The sequence below is a fragment of the Glandiceps talaboti genome, chromosome 22, assembly GCF_964340395.1.
Source record: "Glandiceps talaboti chromosome 22, keGlaTala1.1, whole genome shotgun sequence".
NCBI lineage: Eukaryota > Metazoa > Hemichordata > Enteropneusta > Spengelidae > Glandiceps > Glandiceps talaboti.
Genome location: NC_135570.1, coordinates 2,045,001 through 2,066,809, shown reverse-complemented (window position 1 = coordinate 2,066,809; position 21,809 = coordinate 2,045,001). Strand labels below are relative to the sequence as shown.

At 35.4% G+C, this 21,809-nt stretch overlaps 1 protein-coding gene across 1 annotated transcript in view; it reads right to left on the bottom strand.

The window, feature by feature from the left end:
* Positions 1–9,252: 9,252 nt before the first annotated feature.
* Positions 9,253–21,809, bottom strand: part of LOC144452392 (prolactin-releasing peptide receptor-like) — a 12,889-nt gene continuing 332 nt past the window's right edge. The window contains exons 1-4 of the mRNA XM_078143483.1: positions 21,725–21,809; positions 11,892–12,308; positions 10,491–10,706; positions 9,253–9,561 (exon numbers count right to left, since the gene is read on the bottom strand). The exon at positions 21,725–21,809 is cut by the window's right edge and continues 332 nt beyond it. Of these exons, the coding sequence (XP_077999609.1) occupies positions 9,253–9,561; positions 10,491–10,706; positions 11,892–12,308; positions 21,725–21,809 (1,027 nt within the window). The remainder of the gene's footprint in view (positions 9,562–10,490; positions 10,707–11,891; positions 12,309–21,724) is intronic.

Sequence of the window (21,809 nt, the reverse complement as noted above, 5' to 3'; positions counted from 1 at the left end):
CGACGCCAGAATCGTGTGTCTGGGCGAACAAATTACCGTTCATTGTTGAAGTTCGAAACAAATGGTTAACAGATTCCATTGGTTTCAATTGTTATTTCTAATTCATCCAGACTGTTACAATATCCATCTGAATTAAAGGCATCGCTAATGTGTACACATGGTAAATTCGGGGTTTTTTATTTAAAAAAATGATTTTTTAACCGACCCACCGACCCACCCTTTCTACGGTGTCACGATGAGGAATAAGTAAGGTCGCCCCTTACTTTAATACAAACCAATAGAACTTTAGCGGATCACGCAAGGATTCAATTTGCCATTTGAGATCACTTGCTATTAAAAAGACATAATATAGTCATTGCGGATGCTAGCAAAAAACTGAAAGACGGTATCAAATGTTATAAAACAATCTCTGATAACATAGAAATGTAGATTAAAAGATCCTATCAACAGTATTGAATGATGCCAATACTGATTGATATCTTAAACATTTACATTGCGAAGGAGGGTTGTGGTTTTTAAAATTGTGATCGTTTTTAGAGTCACCTTTTTCAGTTTTCGAAAAGGGGCGTTATTATGTTCCTAAATTTGAAGTTTAAATCGGCACTAGCTGCAACTCGGAGATCTGGTTTATTCCTTCGAATAGCGACGGAGATGGTTTGAGAAGCAGATGGTGTTTGGTGTTTGGTATGAGAAAGAGAAACAATCACTCATGTATCTATTTATGAATGTTATAAATCATCCAGGTATGAAGTTAATAACGAATTGATTACAATCTATCCTACTGGTCTTGCTGTTGTTTTGAATGGCAATGGTTTCACTCATGTATCTATATATAACATAATTATCACTCAAAATGATTGTTAGTCACTTAGTGGTTGATTTTAGATATGGTAGTGTCAGATTTAAGTATTTTGCCTATATCTGACAAAAAAAGATTCACAAATGGTCGAGATAACGCTAATAAGACTTACGGCTGTAATCCCCCCTCCCCCTTTAAAGCTCAAATTTCTAACCCCTAAATCCTGTAATTCCAATGGAATAATAAGTATATAAAAGTCACTGTAGAGTAGTTTTGAATTTATACAAGTGATCAGTCAGTGTATTAACGTCTAACGGCTGTTGGTGAAGCAACAACAAACCCAGTCTGTACGACTCAGACCACTCATCTATTTGTACAGTACATATATGCCCGGCACATCACGCCTTAAAGCAGCGCAATCATGTAAATTGTAAGTGTTTGCGTGATATGTCACATTGACATACTACTGTTCGTGAGCGGAATACGAAAAGACCGTCTTCTATAAATCTCCAAGAATCACGTTATACGGAAAACGTCAATTCTAGGTTTGTTTCCAACACGTAAAGATATCATGTACTAACTAACAACCCCCGAATACATAACTTTGAGGTAATTATGATTTTTTTTTAATAATGTTGGATATATCCCTTTTTACAACGCGCTATGACGTAGATTTCGGTTGTTAGCAACGTGAGTTTTACCCCAGACCATTATAGGTGTCTGAGATTTTACGATCAAGCGAGTTATTATTGTTTCAGCGTGTTTATGGTGGTAGTGGTGGCGGTGATGGTGGTGGTGGTGGTGGTGGTGGTGGTGGCGGTGGTGGCGGTGGCGGTGGTGGTGGTGGTGGTGGCGGCGGTGGTGGTGGTGGTGGTGGCGGTGATGGTGGTGGTGGTGATGATTGCGGTGGTGGTGGTGGCGGTGATGGTGGTGGTGGTGGTGGTGGTGGTGGTGGTAGTAGTGGTGGTGGTGGTGATGATTGCGGTGGTGGTGGCAGTGGTGGTGGAGGTGGTGGTGGTGGCAGTGGAGGTGGGGGTGGTGGTGGCGGTGGTGGTGGTGGTGGTGGCGGTGGTGGTGGCAGTGGTGGTGGAGGTGGTGGTGGTGGTGGTGGTGGTGGTGGTGGTGGTGCTGGAGGTGTGGGTGGTGGTGGTGGTGGTGCTGGCGGTGGAGGTGGTGGCGGTGGTGGCGGTGGTGGTAGTAGTGGTGGAGGTGGTGGCGGTGGTGGCGGTGGTGGTAGTAGTGGTGGTGGTGATGGCGGTGTTGGTGGTGGTGGTGGCAGTGGTGATGGCGGTGGTGGCGGTGGTGGTGGCAGTGGTGGTGGTGGTGGTGGTGGTGGTGATGGAGGTGGTGGTGGTGGTGGTGGTGGTGGTGGTGGTGGTGGTGGTGGTGGTGGAGATAAATCAACAACTTTCTTCCCCCAAACGTCGTTGTTTTTGTAGATACCATTCTATCAACAAGCTGAATAAGAAGACACAAATATTTCAAATGAAAATGTATGTAAAATCTACTCTGACGATTGATATAATAACATTGTCCAAGCACACAATGTGCACTACTTTATGACAATAGACACGTGACTCGGTTTCCTGATGCGTCAAAATCAAGCATGAGGGTTGCTAGATGTCGAACACCCTCAAGATAAGACCATTGAAGTGCAAAGAGCACTTCCATTTCTACATGACTGAAGGCAATCCTAACCACTGAAAAGACGGGGATAAAGTGATTGCATTTAGGGAACATTTCCCAAACGACAGGGGTGGATGACTCTTCCCAATGTAGCTTTTTCCGTGATGTTTACTTTAAAACTTTTCGATATGTGTATTTTACATTATCAAGACTTGTTTCTGTCAATGAATTCGATAAATACGTAGAAACTGAATTAACAATTTTATAACTTTTACATTTTTGTGTGATTGGGGTTCATTTTTATTAAAAATACTTACTATAGTTAGTGTATCGAACACTAAAGAAGTATGCATCGCATCGTACATACAAAATGGCTGACTTTCTTTGATAGCACTGTGGATACTCTAATTCAGAAATATACTCTAGTTTTGGGGGTACAACTGCCGTCATCAGAACGTTCACAAGTTACAAACAGGGAAAGTAAGAATTGGATTTTAAACACTTGGCTCAGCATGTTGGAAATGCAGAGACTCATGTTACACACCCTGGTTTGATAAGAACAGTTATATGGCTGTGCATGAAAGAGGAACTGGAAATTTGTTTGTGAACGAGAACTACTACTGTATACAAACTGGTCATAAAAATGTTCTTATCAAACGATGGAATGTAATACAAAACTGTACTTCCAGCATGCTGTTCCAAGTGTTATTAATCCAATTCAGTTGTTTACTTTCTCTGTTTGTAAGAGGTTCTGTTTGTCAACGGTTTGATGTCTACAATTGTACTAGTGTCGTCTTTACTCTCTACGTACATATACATAGGCAAATTAGGAGTTTGATATGTGGTTATACATGGTTTTGATGCATTTGTGATAAATTGTCTAGTTCATTGATATGTGGTTATACATGGTGATACATTTGTGACAAGTTGTCTAGTTCATTGACATGTGATTATACACGGTGATGCATTTGTGATAAATTGTCTAGTTCATTGATATGTGGTTATACATGGTGATGCATTTGTGATAAATTGTCTAGTTCATTACCAGCATGTATTTTATTATCCCTATTTCCCTGAAAATGTTTCTTTTTGAAAATGTATTTTGCGTTGAAAACACGTAATGGAGGTATATACGGAAGGTAACAGACTAGAAACAATGTTGGAGACGCGGGTGCATTTCTCATGCAACCTTTGTCGCCCTCTGGCGACAAGAATGCAAATAACTAAAACTCGGTGAACAGAAAAAGTGGTCATTTTAGCATACATAATGCGTGTTCTCAAAGCATCTTCGCTATTGTTAAAAAAACGTTTGATATGCACGGAATATGGAGACATTGTTGTACCGATGCGTAAAATTGATGAATTCCTGGTGGCAAAGTGTTCACTGTATTAGACATGGATGTTGTCGTTACGTCAACGAGAATCTCCTATCACTTTAGATTGAAAGCTGCATTAGTGTCATGGATGACAGAAGACAACACTAAACTCCATAACACTAGCAACAACTGGTGCTACTTTTCCAATCAGACAACCAACAATACATTCACTGACAATTGATAAATACTAATAAGATGACATTGTACATGCTAATTAGAGTTCGATTTTATCCACAGATAGTACATTACAAATAAATTGAAAGTGTGATCACGTGGGGAGGGGCTTAATTTGTATTCAGACGCAGATTATATTTTGTCGTATTCCTAAAAAAATATTCTTTTTATTATTGCGTGAATTCACACGGGCTATTGTTGTCAAATATTGGTAATACAAATGATGCCCTTCTACATAACAGAACGCATACCTCCACAAACGCTGAACATTCCTGGATCCGAGTTTGTATGATGTTCTGGACAGTAGTTCACCAGTTTCATTCTATGCAGCATTTCTCTAGTGAGATTGTTTCAGTATCTGATGTTTGAGGGCGAACTTCATGAAATGTTCATAACATAATTTCTCGTCTCCACTTTTTGCAAGCAGTGATCTATGTAGCCTGAAAGATATATGCAATGTCTACATGTATTTTCTTGTGTTTCTGAAAGGTTTTGACATAAAGAATTAAAGTCTAGTTTGTTATAGGCATACTATTTCTGTCCAATGATGGGGAGAATTTTGACATGAAATTGAAGTATCACAATCTATCTTATTAGCCAAGTGTTTGCTATTCCTCATAGGGTTACGCTAAAATGAAATGGAACTGAACATTTGTGAATATAATTTGTTCATTTAACATGTTTTAATCCTTTTCAAGAGTTTTTCAACAAAATCTTGACAGTAAAAAGTATTAAAATATCAGTACTCATACATTAGTCGTAGAGGGCGGTATGCCTAGGTGATATTCGTAATAAATAGTGCTTTTGTTTGGACATTGCTTTATATTTACATTTACAGATATAATGAGAAAATAAAAGCATAACGGATTGTTCCTCCGCCACTTTTTTCTAATTAATTTGGCCACGTGCTACTACTATGGAATCAACTGTTCTCATGTAGGTTTGCCAGAAGACAATCGTAATGTTACATGTTTTAAACGACGTGTATTAACATTAACAATATACACAATATACGTATACTGAATGTTGGAATGTGGAATATGGAATGTTGAATTTGGAATATGGTGTGGTTTAATTCTTTTCACTTGAGTAATAAGCCAACCAAGCTCAGATTATGCCATTTTTACAAGATGGGTCAGGTGACATGATAATGAATCCGAGTTTTGTTAATGTACATAGAACTCAAAATGACACAACGAAGGATCACAGTACGGTAAATCACACACAAAAAACAAGGACATGGATAAGCTATAAATGAGACAGACACAGACAGACACAGGTGTGAGTTGATTAAACTATATTTATTAACATAGGGTAAAATTATTACACCTGTGACGGAAACAATAAGATGTTGTAACAATGCCAGAAGAAAATTTTAATATCTAGAAAACATACATTGACATAATTAACATTATACTAGAATACTTTAATCGAAGTTTATGTGACGATTTTCAACTTCGTTAAAAGCGTATCAACTCAGCTTGACCCCACGTTAGGTACTTTTGATGAAAACATACAGGTCTCCTAGGGAACCCCAGGTGTATACAGTACGTTTTTAATTGCATGTGTATATGAACAACTTGAAGTTATACTGAAAATCGCTCCAAATTTGACATACCATGCTTCAATGAAGTCTGATAAAGGATATGTAGGTTAATTATATCTGGGGAACGATCACCAGTTACAAGTTTAGCGTGAAGGAGAATCCTTAGGAGATTAGAAACGTAAATGCAGAGTTTACAGAAAATCCCTACACTAATACTATGATGTATTTGTAACTGTTAGAAAGTGATAGCGTAATGAACGAGCAATTGAAAATATATCTCTGCCTTACATCAAAATCCATAGGGACATATGAATTATTTTTTTGACTCGAATGTTTTAATTCGAGTTGAGACAAATTTAGTGTGACAGACTAACTTATAGATAAGGGGTGGTTTGAAGCTACTAGTATCACTTTTACGTATTGGATAAAACGTGAATGACATATAAATATCATAATTATAACATATATGCTTCCATTTATCATTTTTCCTTATGAATAGTCTAGAACAAACACTACACTGCGTGGTTCCTTACAGTTGCTAGATTTAGGACGACATTTTACACATATGTGAGGCTATGTGACGAAGTAATGGTCGTTCATCAGATCGAAGTAACTGGCCAATAATCTTCATTGACCGAGAGCACGTCCATACTCCATGTAAAGCAGGCTAGTAGTAGTATTCATCTCATTAGTCATCCATCATTACTAGCTATCTTAATTACTACAAACTGTCAGGAATACCATTCTCTTTTGCAAGCATATTATGATATTTCCCCAGTAGGATAGCCGAAATTTGAAAATATCTAGCACAAAATGGCAAGTCTGGTGAGGTACTAGTTTTTTCTCTGCTTCACTCTCAAGCTTCACTTACCAGCTAACTATCTATGTAGAATGTGCTATCATAAATAATTAAAAGCTAGCTTGTGTAAACTAAGACACGTACCGATAGCAATACAAGCTTTGTAGAAACTTCACTTGCCCTGTAAATGTCCCGGATGTTCCTGTTTGCACCATTAACAAGATGGGAGTGTATATTGAGCCATGAAACATAAAACATGTATTTTTAAAAATTCTTTGTTCTGTGTATAACCCGGATGTCCTCAAACAATTATAGAAGGCAAGGATTGAAATGTTGTAATTTTCTTTAAATTTTGTAATTATTCGTGTTTATTACGAAAGAGAAAATATTGCACATAAAGAAATGATAAGTTATGAATATAAATGATTTTTTTTTCAAGAATAGGATACAAATCTGAAATAATTTCTATTCCACCTACAATACAATCATAATATGTTGGTACAGAACATATACAATAAAGAACAATTCTGAAAATCTAAACCCAATTTCAAATAATTAAACCTGGATAATATTTGCTATCCTGTTGAATGAAAAGTATTCATTATTTAGAATATATTTTGTACGGGGCATTTAATAATACAGCCCAACTCAGGATGTAGAATACATACTCATTCTGTGGTATTTATAACGTGATCACTCTATTATAAGTTAAATCTCCAATAACAGTAACCTAGCTTCTTGCTAGGTGTAGTCAATTTTTAGCCGTCTAACAATACAGTAAATATTAACTAAGAAAATTCGATCAATCCAACATCTAGCTCTAAACTGCATGGAATTGTTGATGGTACCAATTCCACTGAATTGAAGTGACATTGATATGAATTAGAAAGCTTACCATTCATACTCAATGATCATTTTAATAAAGTTAACGACTGGTGCAATGCTAACAAACTAACAATTAACGTTGACAAAACTAACTCTATGATTATCAAAACTCCCCAAAGGATATCTCACATCGAGGGAACCCTAAGTATTAGCGACACACCAATTAAGTGTATCATCGGCCACATATCTAGGTATTTCCATCGACCCAGCTCTCACCTGGAAATCTCACATCGAAAAAGTAACCCGAACTATAAGTCCCAAAATCGGAATCATCTCTCGTATTCGCCATTATGTCCCAAGGTCCACCCTTGTTTTATTTTACAACACTTTAATCCTCCCCCATCTTAGTTACTGTCTTGAAATTTGGGGTAACACCTATCGTACATTACTCGAACCATTTCTAATCTTACAAAAGAAACTTGCTCGACTTATCACTTTCTCAGACTATCAAACACATTCTGCGCCCCTTTTCAATCAACTCCGATTATTAGATATCTATAAACTGTGCAATTTCCAAGCATGCATGTTTGTCTATGACTTACAAAATAACTGATATGCTCATAATATTAACCACTACATTACTAACCGTCTATCCCATAGCTACCCTACCAGATCAGCCCTTAGTTGTAACATTCCCATTCCAAAAGTTAATCTTACAATGTGTCAAAGGAATTTCAAATATGCATTGCCCAAACAATGGAACTCGATACCAAACAAACTTAAGAATATACACAAGCGACATGAATTTAAAAAAATGTATAAAGACACACCTTTTTTCTTGATTCTAATTTGTACTGTAAATATGTAAATATCTTTTTCTGTACATGTGCTATAGATTTGTTTGTTTTGATCCACCATTGTGACTCTTTGCTGCTCTTTGTGCTGTCATCTTTTTCTTTGTTTCATTTGTACTATACTGCAAACAAATGTGAATATGTATGTGTGTGTTGATTATTATAATAATATTTTTATTATTATTATTATTTATTTATCATAAGTACGCCTTGTATCTTTACTTTCTATACTTTGTCAGGATAAGGACCATGGACTAGATTAGTTTCTAAAAAAACTATTTCCATGGTCCTCACAAGAGCATTTTCTTTTATTGTATCTGTATTTTCCTCTTTGCATTGCTATTATCTTATGTTTCAGGTGAAATAAATTCAATTCAATTCAATACATTGTATATACATTGCCTGTAAACACATACTAGTAGCTTTTCTGCCTTGTTGACGTCTTTCGTAGACAACTTGCACGTTGTCTGTGATATCGCTGCTTGTTTGAGTTTTACAATAAAAATGTCTCCGTATGTGATCGAGTATGAAGCTTCCATACCATATGTAATAGCTATGTATACACACTGTGATTGTAAGTGTCCTGTAAGTGTAACTCATCTGTTGTTGTATGGATTTTTTAAGATAAGAAATGCTTTTCTTGGGGAATTTTGTCGCCAAATATAGGTTTGGTTGTTGGTGTATTTTATTGATAAAATCTTTATTTAAGTAACATGTCGGGTCTACATGTCATTGTAAAATTATTTGCGGTGGGTTATCTAATGTCAGAATTGACATATTGTAAGTAATATTTTACTTATGACGACGACCTTACATCATACACATTACGTACATGTGCATCAAATAGTCGAAATAGATGTTAAAGTACTGTGGTCTCTATTCACTATTGTTTAAAATGATAATTTTCGGAGGGCTAATAAGTTTATGTAAATCTACAAGAATGACAAGAGTAAACTGTTTGATGGTCATATATATCAACTTGGTACACTGGGGTAGAGTGGTGATCTCGTTCTAATCTCGCCGCCAACGTGAGTTGACAAATTGAACCTTTATATGTTTTAAGTGCCGATACTATTTAGTTCATACAAGGCAATTACGGTGTTCTGGTTTCTATAAGCATTTCAGATGAACGCAACAGAGAACCGTCCCTTTAACACGCAAAGTGGTAAAGATACGACTTAACTGCACGTCATTCAAATACTAAACTCAAATTATTCAATACCACTGACTTTTCTTAACTATGGAATCTAGAGTTAGGCTTTAGAAACCACGACATCGTGCTCATTGAAATTCGTCGTCGCAAACTCATTATCCGCGATAGCTTTTTCAACATCATTATTTCGAAAGGCCTGATCTTCATCATCATTCAAGTGTTCTTTGTGAGATGTAGTACTTTTTTTACTTGGCGACTTTTTTAAAGATGTGCTGAACACCAAAGATAGCCTGGTTCGAGTGGAGCTGGTACTTGATCTGTTGCCTCGAGACGAGGCACTCATGATGGAGCCGTGCTTACGTCGCCATTTACGAATTCCTTGACACTTCAGAAGTCGCTTTAAGTCCGTCTGCAAAATAGTAGTAATTGGTGGGAACTGGTTATTTTCATTATATATAGATATATACGTCAGTACGAATATATAGTTAGATTACAAACTTTCTCTTGATGAAAATACGTGTCTGGATGTTTTGTACACCATTATTGACAAAGTGAATAAAATGTCGTCAAGTGAATTGATAGTTGGGTGGGTGGGTGGGTGGGAGGGTGGGTGGGAAGTTAATAAGAAGAAGCAATATTTCGATATTATTTTAATTTGTATTTTTGTCTTATTCTTCAATAATATTTTGACAAATGATACATTGTGTTGCACTAAGAATATATAATGCGCAAACCAAGTTAAACAAAAAATATGAAATTTATACCCTGATCGTTCTACGTCACGACAACACGTATATACGTCCTTGGTTCTGCTGTGTTCGAAATATGATCGAGTCAAAACGCTAAAATTGCCATTAAATTCCTCGATTTTTCTCTTTGATATTACTGGCACTGGTATTATTATATTATTCCCCAAAATATTTCTTAATTCAGCCAAAAATACTCGTGAATTATATCGACTCATAGTGACAAATACCCCTTATGTCACTTGTATTTTTCTTGGCTGAACGAAGAAAAATATTTGAGAATAATATCTAATTGTCTAATCTAACTTTGAGAATAATATCTAATTGTCTAATCTAACTTTGAGAATACTATATAATTGTCTAATTTGACTTTGAGAATAATATCTCATTGTCTAATCTAACTTTGAGAATAATGTCTAATTGTCTAATCTAACTTTGAGAATAATATCTAATTGTCTAATTCAACTTTGAGAATATCTAATTGTCTAATTCAACTTTGAGAATAATATCTAATTGTCTAATCTAACTTTGGATATGATTGTATGAATACGTACATCACTGATGTAACACATATAATGTTATTTTTAGTTACCTGGAAGGTTTCATTGATAAAGACATAAACAAATGGATTTACAAAACTGTTGGCACACGCTAACCACAAGAATGATGCATGGAGTATTCTTATTGTTCCTTGCGTTTCCTCCAATACGTATATATCTGGGTAGATCCGCATGACCACATTGATGACATGCAGTGGAAGCCAGCAGAGAGCAAACATCAATACAACAATGACCAACATCTTGATTGTCTGATTAAAATGAAATATTTAAAATAAATGTTAGAATTAGTATATTGTGATGTGCTTTCGATCACGGCCAGAGTAGCAAAGAAATGGCTCCTGATATACTGAATAATAATAATAATAATAATAATAATAATAATAATAATAATAATAATAATAATAATGATGATGATGATGATGATGATGATGATGATGATGATGATGATGATGATGATGATGATGATGATGATGATGATGATGATGATGATGATGATGATGATGATGATGATGATGATGATAATAATAATAATAATAATAATAGTTCTAATCACTGAAAATTAAGGCAACTACTACATCAAAGCCATACAGTAGTTCTAATCACTGAAAATTAAGACAACTACTATATCAAAGCCATACAGCAGTTCTAATCTCTGAAAATTAAGGTAACTACCATATCAAAGCCATACAGCAGTTCTAATCACTGAAAATTAAGGCAACTACCATATCAAAGCCATACAACAGTTCTAATCTCTGAAAATTAAGGCAATTTCACAGTTTTTAAACAAACACGGACAACTTCAAACCACAAATAAACGATTTTAGAATGTGGAATGCAGAATGAAGCAAACCGAACATTTACAAAAACGAGTAACAAACATAAATAGTTTCAGCATACAGAGAGAAAAAAATATTCATACATGCGTGAATGAAACAAATAAATAATTAAAAACATCCCTTTCTTAATTTGAAAGATTTGTACACAAAAATTGTCAAGTTGATTACTACAGTATTCTTATTATATGACATGGGAGAATTTAGCTTGTCTATACTACCACTTCGGTATGTATTTTCCCTTAGATTGTGGACAATACAAATTTTGCGAAATTTTGCCAAAACAGCCTTCAGAGTCAATTCCTTGGCACCCCCTTCCTCAACAGCCAGTCCAAGACCAGAGCATCTCAAACTGCCTAACGTCAAATGAAGTTTTGTATCCATATTTATATAAAGTCAAATAGTCTTCACGCATAGATGTAAGCTCGAAATTTCGATAATGACGAAGTTTATCCTTATTACTTAAGCATAAATGGGTCTAGATTTGGTTCAACAAATCACGTTCCATGAATAAAAAAGCAGTTTAATCCCGTAGCTGTTGTAAATCATTCCAAGTAGACGAAAAAACCTGAAATAAAAATTATAGATTGGAGCACCCACCTTTCGTTTTGCCTTGAGATGAGCTAAATCTCGATTCCTGTCAATATTGCCTGGCAATGTTCTTCCCCACAATCGCTTTCCGATATTCACGTAAGTGTAGGTTAATATACAAAGTGGAATGATATAGGTTATGATCAGTACAAACACTTCGTAACCACCAGCAGTTTTCGGGTCCAACCACTCACCACAGAAATACACGGTGTCACCTTCGATATCATAATCTTCATTCAGATCATATGGGATGGATCTCGCTGATACTAATTGGACAATAGAGAGGCATATGGAGACAACCCAAATGATGCAGATAACATGCTTGGTTCGATTCTTGGTCACTCGTTTTGTAAGAGGGTGAAGGATTGCGTAGTACCTATCGATACCAATGGCAGTCAGAGTGTAAACACTGACAATAACAGATACCTGCAAAGGCACATACAATTATAGTATTTTAAACAAAGTCACACGCCTAATACTTATCAAAACATACACCAAATGTAGGCCTGAAAAAAAATAATTGTTTGGTTCCGGTTACCCGACCCCACTTAGCTTTTCACTGCCGATCCTAAACGTGTTTTTACGTATTCGAGAAAAAAATAATAAAATCGGAAAAATTGTGAAGTCTCACGAGAAATAGTGGATGCGGAAACTGACATCAACTTAAACAGACAATCTGTAATGGTTGTACATCTGATAGGATGAAATAAACAACATAACGGTCATTTAGAAAATAATGGAAAACCTAAACTAGACACTCACTGACACACAGTAAAAATGTATATAAAAAATAAAATAAAAAATATATCTAACCCACCTATTCTAAAATTGAGCGTTATCACATCCACACAATTTTTTTATTACGGCTAAACCTTAACTCTACAAATGTAAGCGTTAATAATATATGTGTTATCAATTGACTAAGTGTACACAATTTGCGTAGTAGTAGTGTCTGCTGTCAGCGTTGTCGACCTTTAAGCTTTCATGATACCCTCTATTTTATGTGCATCCTCATTATTTGTTAAAAATAAATTTCTATGATATCGTTCAACAACCAGCAAATATCTATAGTACTTCTAATTTGAAACAACACAACTGTTTGTCAAATGAGAAAAAACTGTTTGTAATAAATCGACCTTGGTATGGAATGGATTTGCTGTAGACAACCGAATACAATTGATATGTTCAAATATTTATCCCACAAATAGGTATACTATATACAAGATTGCTAATTATTGTACATGCGGTATGTATTGATTTATAGTTACACGGTCTGGTAACACGTGATTTATTACATGACCATTAGGGAAACTTAGTGAACCCTGTTACAACTGGTTATGTAGTAAAAACTGATAATGTATCAACTCGATATTGACCGATTAAAATTGACCGATAATGTAGTAACATTTTTTGACCGAAAATGTATCAGAAATTCGACATCAACTATATGATGTATATACATACCTTGATATGTTAAAATAACATCAGACCGGCACCCCTTTAAATTTAGTTCTCAAATTCTTTTCATTTTTTAATTCTTTTAATTTTTTTGCAAGCCTCAGGTTGAACTTGTTTTTATGTACCAAACTTTAGGTCGCTACTATCCTGTCACTGTCCATAGTTGTTTGTTCATGAATAATTTGGCATCAGGTTGTATAAACAGTATTAATAGTACAAATACTATCAATTTTTGCCGGTAGACGGTCAACTCAAACTGAAAAAAAATCTATTTGTATCAAACAACAAAAGGAAAAATAGAAAAGCGGGTAGCGCGAAATTTGGTCTAAACATGTATCATTTTGTCAGAGATGATACCATTTGTACATGTATCTAGAACAACAGACAAGATGGGTGATTCATAACTCTTCAATTGACGCCTGTGGCACTTTGGTTCTCTAACTTTTACTAGCCAAAGTGACCCGGTTCATCTCCACCGAAACTATTTGTGTTTCGAAAGTATCTTCTGAGTGACTTTATTCAAAATTACACCATACTATAATGATAGGTTTCTAAACATCTTGAAAAGTCCAAATAACGTCATTAAATTCATTATTAAATGTTCCCTTTCTCCTAGGCTATTGTTACAGTATTCTATTTTAGGCAACAGTTACTACGTCATATGTAAATTGTCCAGGTATTCCTAATATTACATCATGTAGTATTTGTTGGGACAAGTCTTGTTCGTATTTGTAATGACGACGTTATATGCCATTAGTCGAGATTCGATTTTGTAATTGAAAATATATACTGTGTGTGTCCATCTGTCTGTCTGTCTGTCTGTCTGTCTGTCTGTCTGTCCACCTGTCTGTCTCACTAGGCAACTGACCTGTACTATACTACTGATAAGCCAACCATTGTTGTTCAGTTTGATCTGGTAGTCAGGTAGATATACACCAACTGCCGTTAACCTCTCATTTCTCTAACGCTTACATGATACAATAACTATCTTTGTCATATCGTTTGGTTGTCTATTTTAATTTGTTTGCCACCCACGCTAACAAGTGACAGTGTATAATATTGATGGGCACATGCCAAAATAAGAGCGCCTTCAGTAATTACAAAATAGGGAAGAGCCGCGTAATTAAGAAATTGAAATCAGGGGAGGGTCAAATTTTACTATGACTAATTTTATTATCTAACTTTACATTGTTTTGTCATTTTGGAATCCCACAGTTGCCATCACTGCCCCTTCCTACTGTTGCCTTATTCCACCACTGTCACCGTTGTACCATAAGATCAGAACATGTCAGTAAATCGCTGCTAACAACCATGCAATGAATGGGTCTCTCTCACAGGAGAAAGGTCCATTTTTTATCAAATGAAATCAGTGGAGGGTCAACAGACTATGTTTTATATAGTGAATAATGAAGGTTCCCTTATACCAATAATAATTTTCCTTTTTACAGCAATGAAATCCATATCAAATTATGAGTTGCCTTTACTGTTTAATTACTTTTAATGGTGTACCTAACATTATAAATACAACATTATTTGCAATATAAAATACATACTGCGAGATATTCTTTTCAGTGTAAATTCTCCAAAAAATACCTCATAACATTATTTTGACAATGTTTAGATGATAACGTATACAAATAATCGAAATATTGAAGCCACTTTGAGGACAGCGAGAAACTACAACGGACAGCCATGTTGACAATATATGCAATAATTATATATAAGGCATTGTTTAGACGATATAATTATGTTTGTTTGTTTGTTTGTTTGTTTGTTTGTTTGTTTGTTTGTTTGTTTGTTTGCTTGCTTGCTTGCTTGCTTGCTTGTCTGTCTGTTTGTTAGTTTGTTTGTTTGTTTGCTCACCTTTCACTCATTCTTGTTTGACGTTCACTTGTTTATTTTCACTCTTGTTTCCTTGATTTTCATTTGCTTGCTAGTTTGTGTGCTTGCTTGCTGTATTTTTATCAAACAACCAGGCTTTTCAAAAGTCGAATTGACCTCGTTCAGACAACCTGAAACCCGCTTCCACTCAGCGGGATCCACACTTTAATAAACACACCTTAAGTTGACTAATTAATCAACTCTACGGTCTGTTAAACAACAAACAATCATCGTCAGCGTATTTGACAGAATAGAGATTCACGTGACCCAGGGACTCTTAAAAGGAAGGTTTAATTCGAACGATTATAATCACTTAACAAATAAGACCTCTCGTTATTCAGATAGATCAAACAATGGCGCTTCCAGGTATAGGAAAGATATGGAACAGCAATTTCATTGTTACTCCCATCACCTACGATAATGGAACAGGGAAATTGGTATTTACTTATTAAGTAGTTAATAGTGTTTTCACGAGATTTATTGATGAAAACATTAATGTGAATGTATGACATTGTAGTGAATGAAATTGAACCAGGGCTAATTTGACTATTATAGGGAGTTTTTTAGGTCACCTATCACTAACATGACAACTTGTGTATATTCCTATAGCCTCGTAGTACCCGTATGTGGGGTCAAATTTGTGATTGATAAGTGTCAGGGTGAAGTGGAGAGTACAAAACATGTCTCACCGGGTTTCTTGTTACACTCAATTCATATTAATTAGTCGAGAGTGGTAAAAGGTAGATTATTCAGTTATTGAAAATAGTGGTCAAGAAAAGAACACGATATATGGTATAACATGACACAAATGTTGTGGTACCAAACATCGTAAAATGGCCTTTTTTGTGCATACTCAAACACCTACATGGCAAGCTAAATATCAACAAATAGTGTGTTTCCAATAACCCGACCGACCCTAGTTTAAGCCCGACCCGACCCTAAACATTTTTTACGGGCAAAAAGGTAAAATGATGACATTTCACTTCTATTTCCCTGTAGAGTTTCTTGCCAACATTCACATTCCAGAGGAAAACGATGTCATTTCAGCCTATAACAGCACAGTCTGCATATTGTTGTCTGTCTACTTCTGAATCACACAGTTGACTTCGTTTACTTCTTTTACACCTCATCAACTGTTATGGAAGTATTGTGACCAAGGCAACGAGTATCTTGTCTTTGGGTCGAAGTAATTAAAAACAATAACATGTAAACTAAAATATAATTCCAACCTACCTACCCTATCTGAAGTCCTGTTATCAGAAACAAACATTTTTGGGTCCAGTGCGTCTATCTTGATTTGTTTCTACATTAGTTAATAGTATTTATTACGTACGTGTAGTTTGTAAACTGATATATCCGATATGGGCCTTACTTCCACACTGTAACCATACAACAGCAACCGCACCCACCCAACCCCCCAACCCCCCAGCCCCCATCCCCATCCCCAACCCCCGGTGGCTGTGGTCATGGGAATTACAGTTTGACAATAGTTAGGTCTGAACACTACTGTGATAAATCAACCTGATTGATTTAAATGTACACATCTGTAGCAATAACATCACTTTCAGTTTGAATACGTACCTCCGGGTGATTTACACAAATTTTGTACGATATAACAAAATGTGTCCCCGGCGTATAAATGCCCTCAATACTTCGATATGTTATGCCCTGTTCCTGGTAACGCTAGACACTTAAAAACTAATCATTTTTAACTTAAAAACTAAAAAAAAAAGCAATCGTAACAAATATTGCACCAACACAAAACTCGATAACCCTACATTTATTTATTAAATAAAATTATGTTTACATGAGTTACCATGTCGATAAAAAAAAACACAAAAAACAACAACCCAAAAACAATGCAATATTGTCATGTTATATGTATTGTATATTTTATAAACTGCTTTGTGAATGTTACGGCTAATTGTATGTTAATAGACATCCTACTGAAATCACAACATAACTGCAGTCGACGTTGTAATAACATATACGGATATGTACACAACCAGTTTTCAGTGGAAAATAAATAACAGCTAAGGAGAGCGTTGGTAATATCAGACGTACTATGTCACTTTGATGACAGCACAGTCCAACTCTCAGATAGAGAGTCTTGTGATTAAAGCAACATAAATTATTGTCACTATCCCCTCCTCTCCCCGTTCTCCTTTTCTATAGAACTCGGATATATGGGCATGGCATCAAATAATCATCATGTCGTAAATAAAATATTTTGAATGAACCCGCAAGATGTTACCCACTTTTTCTATCTTGGGCCATATGTTAAAGCGACACACATGGGAACAGTTGTGCAGATTATATATGTTTTTGGTACTATTAAAATAACATTTGATTTACTCATACAAGACATCATTCATGTCATTGTCAACAATTGAAGTAGCCATGACTGACTAATGGTTGTCGACTTTAAACAAACCTGTACGAAACAACTATTGAATCAGGGTTATAATATGATCATGCATTTATATTGATAATACGAAATCTGCTTATAAATAACATTAATAATGGTGAGTCGTATATCTCAAGATACGGGCAAACTGATGAAAATGTCACGAATATGTATATCATTGTGGAGTTTAGCGATTAACGATTGCCATATGGCGAACAAACGCATGCAAGCCAAGGCTACCCATTGATAGTGTAAGTAGGAACTCGTATAATAATTTAACTGCAGTCAGAAATTTACAATAAAGTTGTAAATTTATTTTGAAAAGACTGTCACTGTGCACAATTGTTAATCACGGAAAACAGACTGGGACATACATAATATACTCTCTTTTTTTAAAGTATTCAATAACCCAAATACAAGACGAAAAAATTAAAGAAAACACTGTTATAGTCGAGGAATTTAAGAGAGTAAGCAACATTCTAATTCATGAAAACAAACAAAATGGTTCCGTGTTGACGTAGCAAGGCCTTTACACACGCGCACGCACGCACGCACGCACGCGCGCACACAAACACACACACACACACACACACACACTAATATGAACTCTGGTTTGGAGGTGGTACCATATGTAGATTCCGTACACTTCGTGCACTATTAATAACACTATACGAAAAGTCATATTAATGTTGACTATGTCTTTCCACCGGGATAAATCTTGAGCAGATAATATGTAAATGTAGTGAGTATGAGACGAAGTTCCCCCTTTGACTTAATTTACCCCAGTGAACTCTCCCCTGTGGGCTGTAGACAGTCAAAGGTGGTACTGCGTCCCGTACTAACCCTGGACAGAGATGGTAGTTAGGTGTGGGTCACAGATAGGGTAAAGGTGGGTAAATTGGACTTTTCGTGTACTGTAAGTTATACGTAAATCATTGGCGAACGTCGTCTGATTGGATTTTGTTTCTATGTTTCACATGATGTCATTTAACAGTGATCTGATAAGACTTAGTCCCATTTTGATGTCATTTAACAGTGATCTGATAAGACTTAGTCCCACTTTGATGTCATTTAACAGTGATTTGACAAGACTTAGTCCCATTTTGATGTCATTTAAGAGTGATCTGATAAGACTTAGTCCCATTTTGATGTCATTTAACAGTGATCTGATAAGACTTAGTCCCATTTTGATGTCATTTAAGAGTGATCTGATAAGACTTAGTCCCATTTTGATGTCATTTAACAGTGATCTGATAAGACTTAGTCCCATTTTGATGTCATTTAACAGTGATCTGATAAGACTTAGTCCCACTTTGATGTCATTTAACAGTGATTTGACAAGACTTAGTCTCACTTTGATGTCATTTAACAGTGATCTGATAAGACTTAGTCCCATTTTGATGTCATTTAACAGTGATCTGATAAGACTTAGTCCCATTTTGATGTCATTTAACAGTGATCTGATAAGACTTAGTCCCATTTTGATGTCATTTAACAGTGATTTGACAAGACTTAGTCCCATTTTGATGTCATTTAACAGTGATCTGATAAGACTTAGTCCCACTTTGATGTCATTTAACAGTGATCTGATAAGACTTAGTCCCATTTTGATGTCATTTAACAGTGATCTGATAAGACTTAGTCCCACTTTGATGTCATTTAACAGTGATCTGATAAGACTTAGTCCCACTTTGATGTCATTTAACAGTGATCTGATAAGACTTAGTCCCACTTTGATGTCATTTAACAATGATCTGATAAGACTTAGTCCCATTTTGATGTCATTTAACAGTGATTTGACAAGACTTAGTCCCATTTTGATGTCATTTAACAATGATAAAAACTAAATCCTTTTAGTTAGGCCTCTGACTCATCACCCACCCCGTCTACCGTAATTGTCCATAAGTGGTAATTGTTACATACATCAAACACTTTCACATCAGAACGTAATAACATGTAATACTATATGAATATAGAGCCAGAGATCAATCACTCCCACGGTCTTTCTTTAAATTCACATATATATATATATATATATATATATATATATATATATATATATATATATATATATATATATATATATATATATATATATATATATATATATATATATATATATATATATATATATATATATATATATATATATATATATATATATATATATGACTGAAAGTAGAAAAATCAACTGTTTATCCGCAGGCATAATACAATTTGCTTTATTCGCATTTAGATAGAAAATGTTCCAGTAAATATAATAAACATTCGGATTTATGAATAATTCATAGGCGAGAGTATTGGTAGAACGTCTTCTGACGACGAACGCCAGTTAATTAGTGGTAGGTGATATCTTGTGGAATACGATTGGTCCATTAAAAAGGGAGTATCGAACCTACACGACTACACATTTATTTGAAATTTGTTCTCAATACTTCATGAAGTGTGCTACAATGCAGTACGTCTAATGATGTTTATGTAAAGTGTACTGACATCCTTTAATAACATTGCGATCTTGTTCCACGGTGGGAGTAAGTACACAGACAGGCGACATAAATAGAGACACGTAAGCACACTTTATTTGTAATGTCATACTTTGATTTGAACCACTGGAAAATCAACAACAAAGATGCTTAGTACTGAATTAGATTTCGGGTCTGTAAGCGGTACTAGACTTTTAAAAAAAAATGTCGAAGTAGAAAGGTACAGAAAGATACCTAAATCACTACATGTATTACCAATTAACCCTAACCCTAACTAATTGCCAAGTCCATCATGTATATTTTGTTATCAGTAATCAGTTAAGATATCGTGGATAGATTATAATATCATTCAGAAGCGAACAACAAATATGGATTGTATACCTTGTTGATCGTTCTACGTCACGACAACCCGTGTATACGTAACACATTCTGGTGTACTCGAAATGGGTCAAAACGTTTCAAGTCGGGCTTGAGCAGGTTTAATCAATTATTTTTTTCTAATATTCATTCAACTGGAAAATACGAGTGACCTAAGGGGTCTCTGTCGCTACGATTCGATAGACGAGTAGTGACAGGTCCCTTAGGTCACTCGTATTTTCCTTGGCTGAAAGATTAAAAATGTTAGGGAATAATATTGCGCTTCAAAAAAATAGTGCATAGAGTACCATTCATTTAAACGCTGTCTACTAGCGCCTGAATCTTGTTCAAACCTGACAAGTGTTGTGTCAGTCAGCTCAAAGCGTCAACAAAGTGATATGTAATGAACGAATAGAATAGATAGGCAATAAAATAGTGTTACAATACAATGCTGGTCCATTTCCATGCGATCGTACTCGATGTGATACATGTCGTTTCATTTTTAATACTAATCATGTTTTGGCCCTAAGAACACTGTGGCTGTTACGAGAAGATTTACTTGTATTAGTACTAACGTAGTGTATTGCATTACATGCCAGAAATGTGTTTTTAATATATGTAGGTTCGACTGTACGTCATCTTGGTGATCGTTCGTGGAACATCTCCAGCTGACCAGACAAAAGAATCGTAACTATCCCGTATATATGCATTTTATTACAAACGATCACAGTGTATCAGTTATGTCTATTTCAGGAATTTGTAAGGTTTCTGGTGATGAGAAACTATTGAGGTTGAGGGAAGTGGAAATCATTTTCCGTCTAGGAACGCTGGAACCCCTTGGAATTAATAGACTATTCACGTCATTCCCAGTCCAGTCTTACTTATTTTATATTTTAGGCGTGTTCTATTGGGTTCTATTTGGTGCGTCCGAATATTAGAACTTTTCACACGTATAACCGTTTATCACGCGCGGTTGTCGTTCTGTTCCATAACATTCAGATATATTCAGGTGTTTACCTAATATGTTTTGCCTGATAATACCCTGAGAAAGAATTTTTATTCGAAACGTCGGATTTTACATCTATTTATGACTGTCTCACAATTTCCTTATGCATTTCTATGTATGTATGTATGTATGTATGTATTTGTCTGTGTGTTTGTATTGTTGTCGTCACCTCATAGATACACGCCTGTAACTGAGATTTCATAGATAATTATGAAGTTATCTTGTATAATAAGTGAATTAATCAACATACCTGTTGGAGGAAAATTACAGTAGGGCACATCACTTTCCCGAACTTCCAATGACCAGCGAAAATAGTTGGGAATGTGAAAGGCATA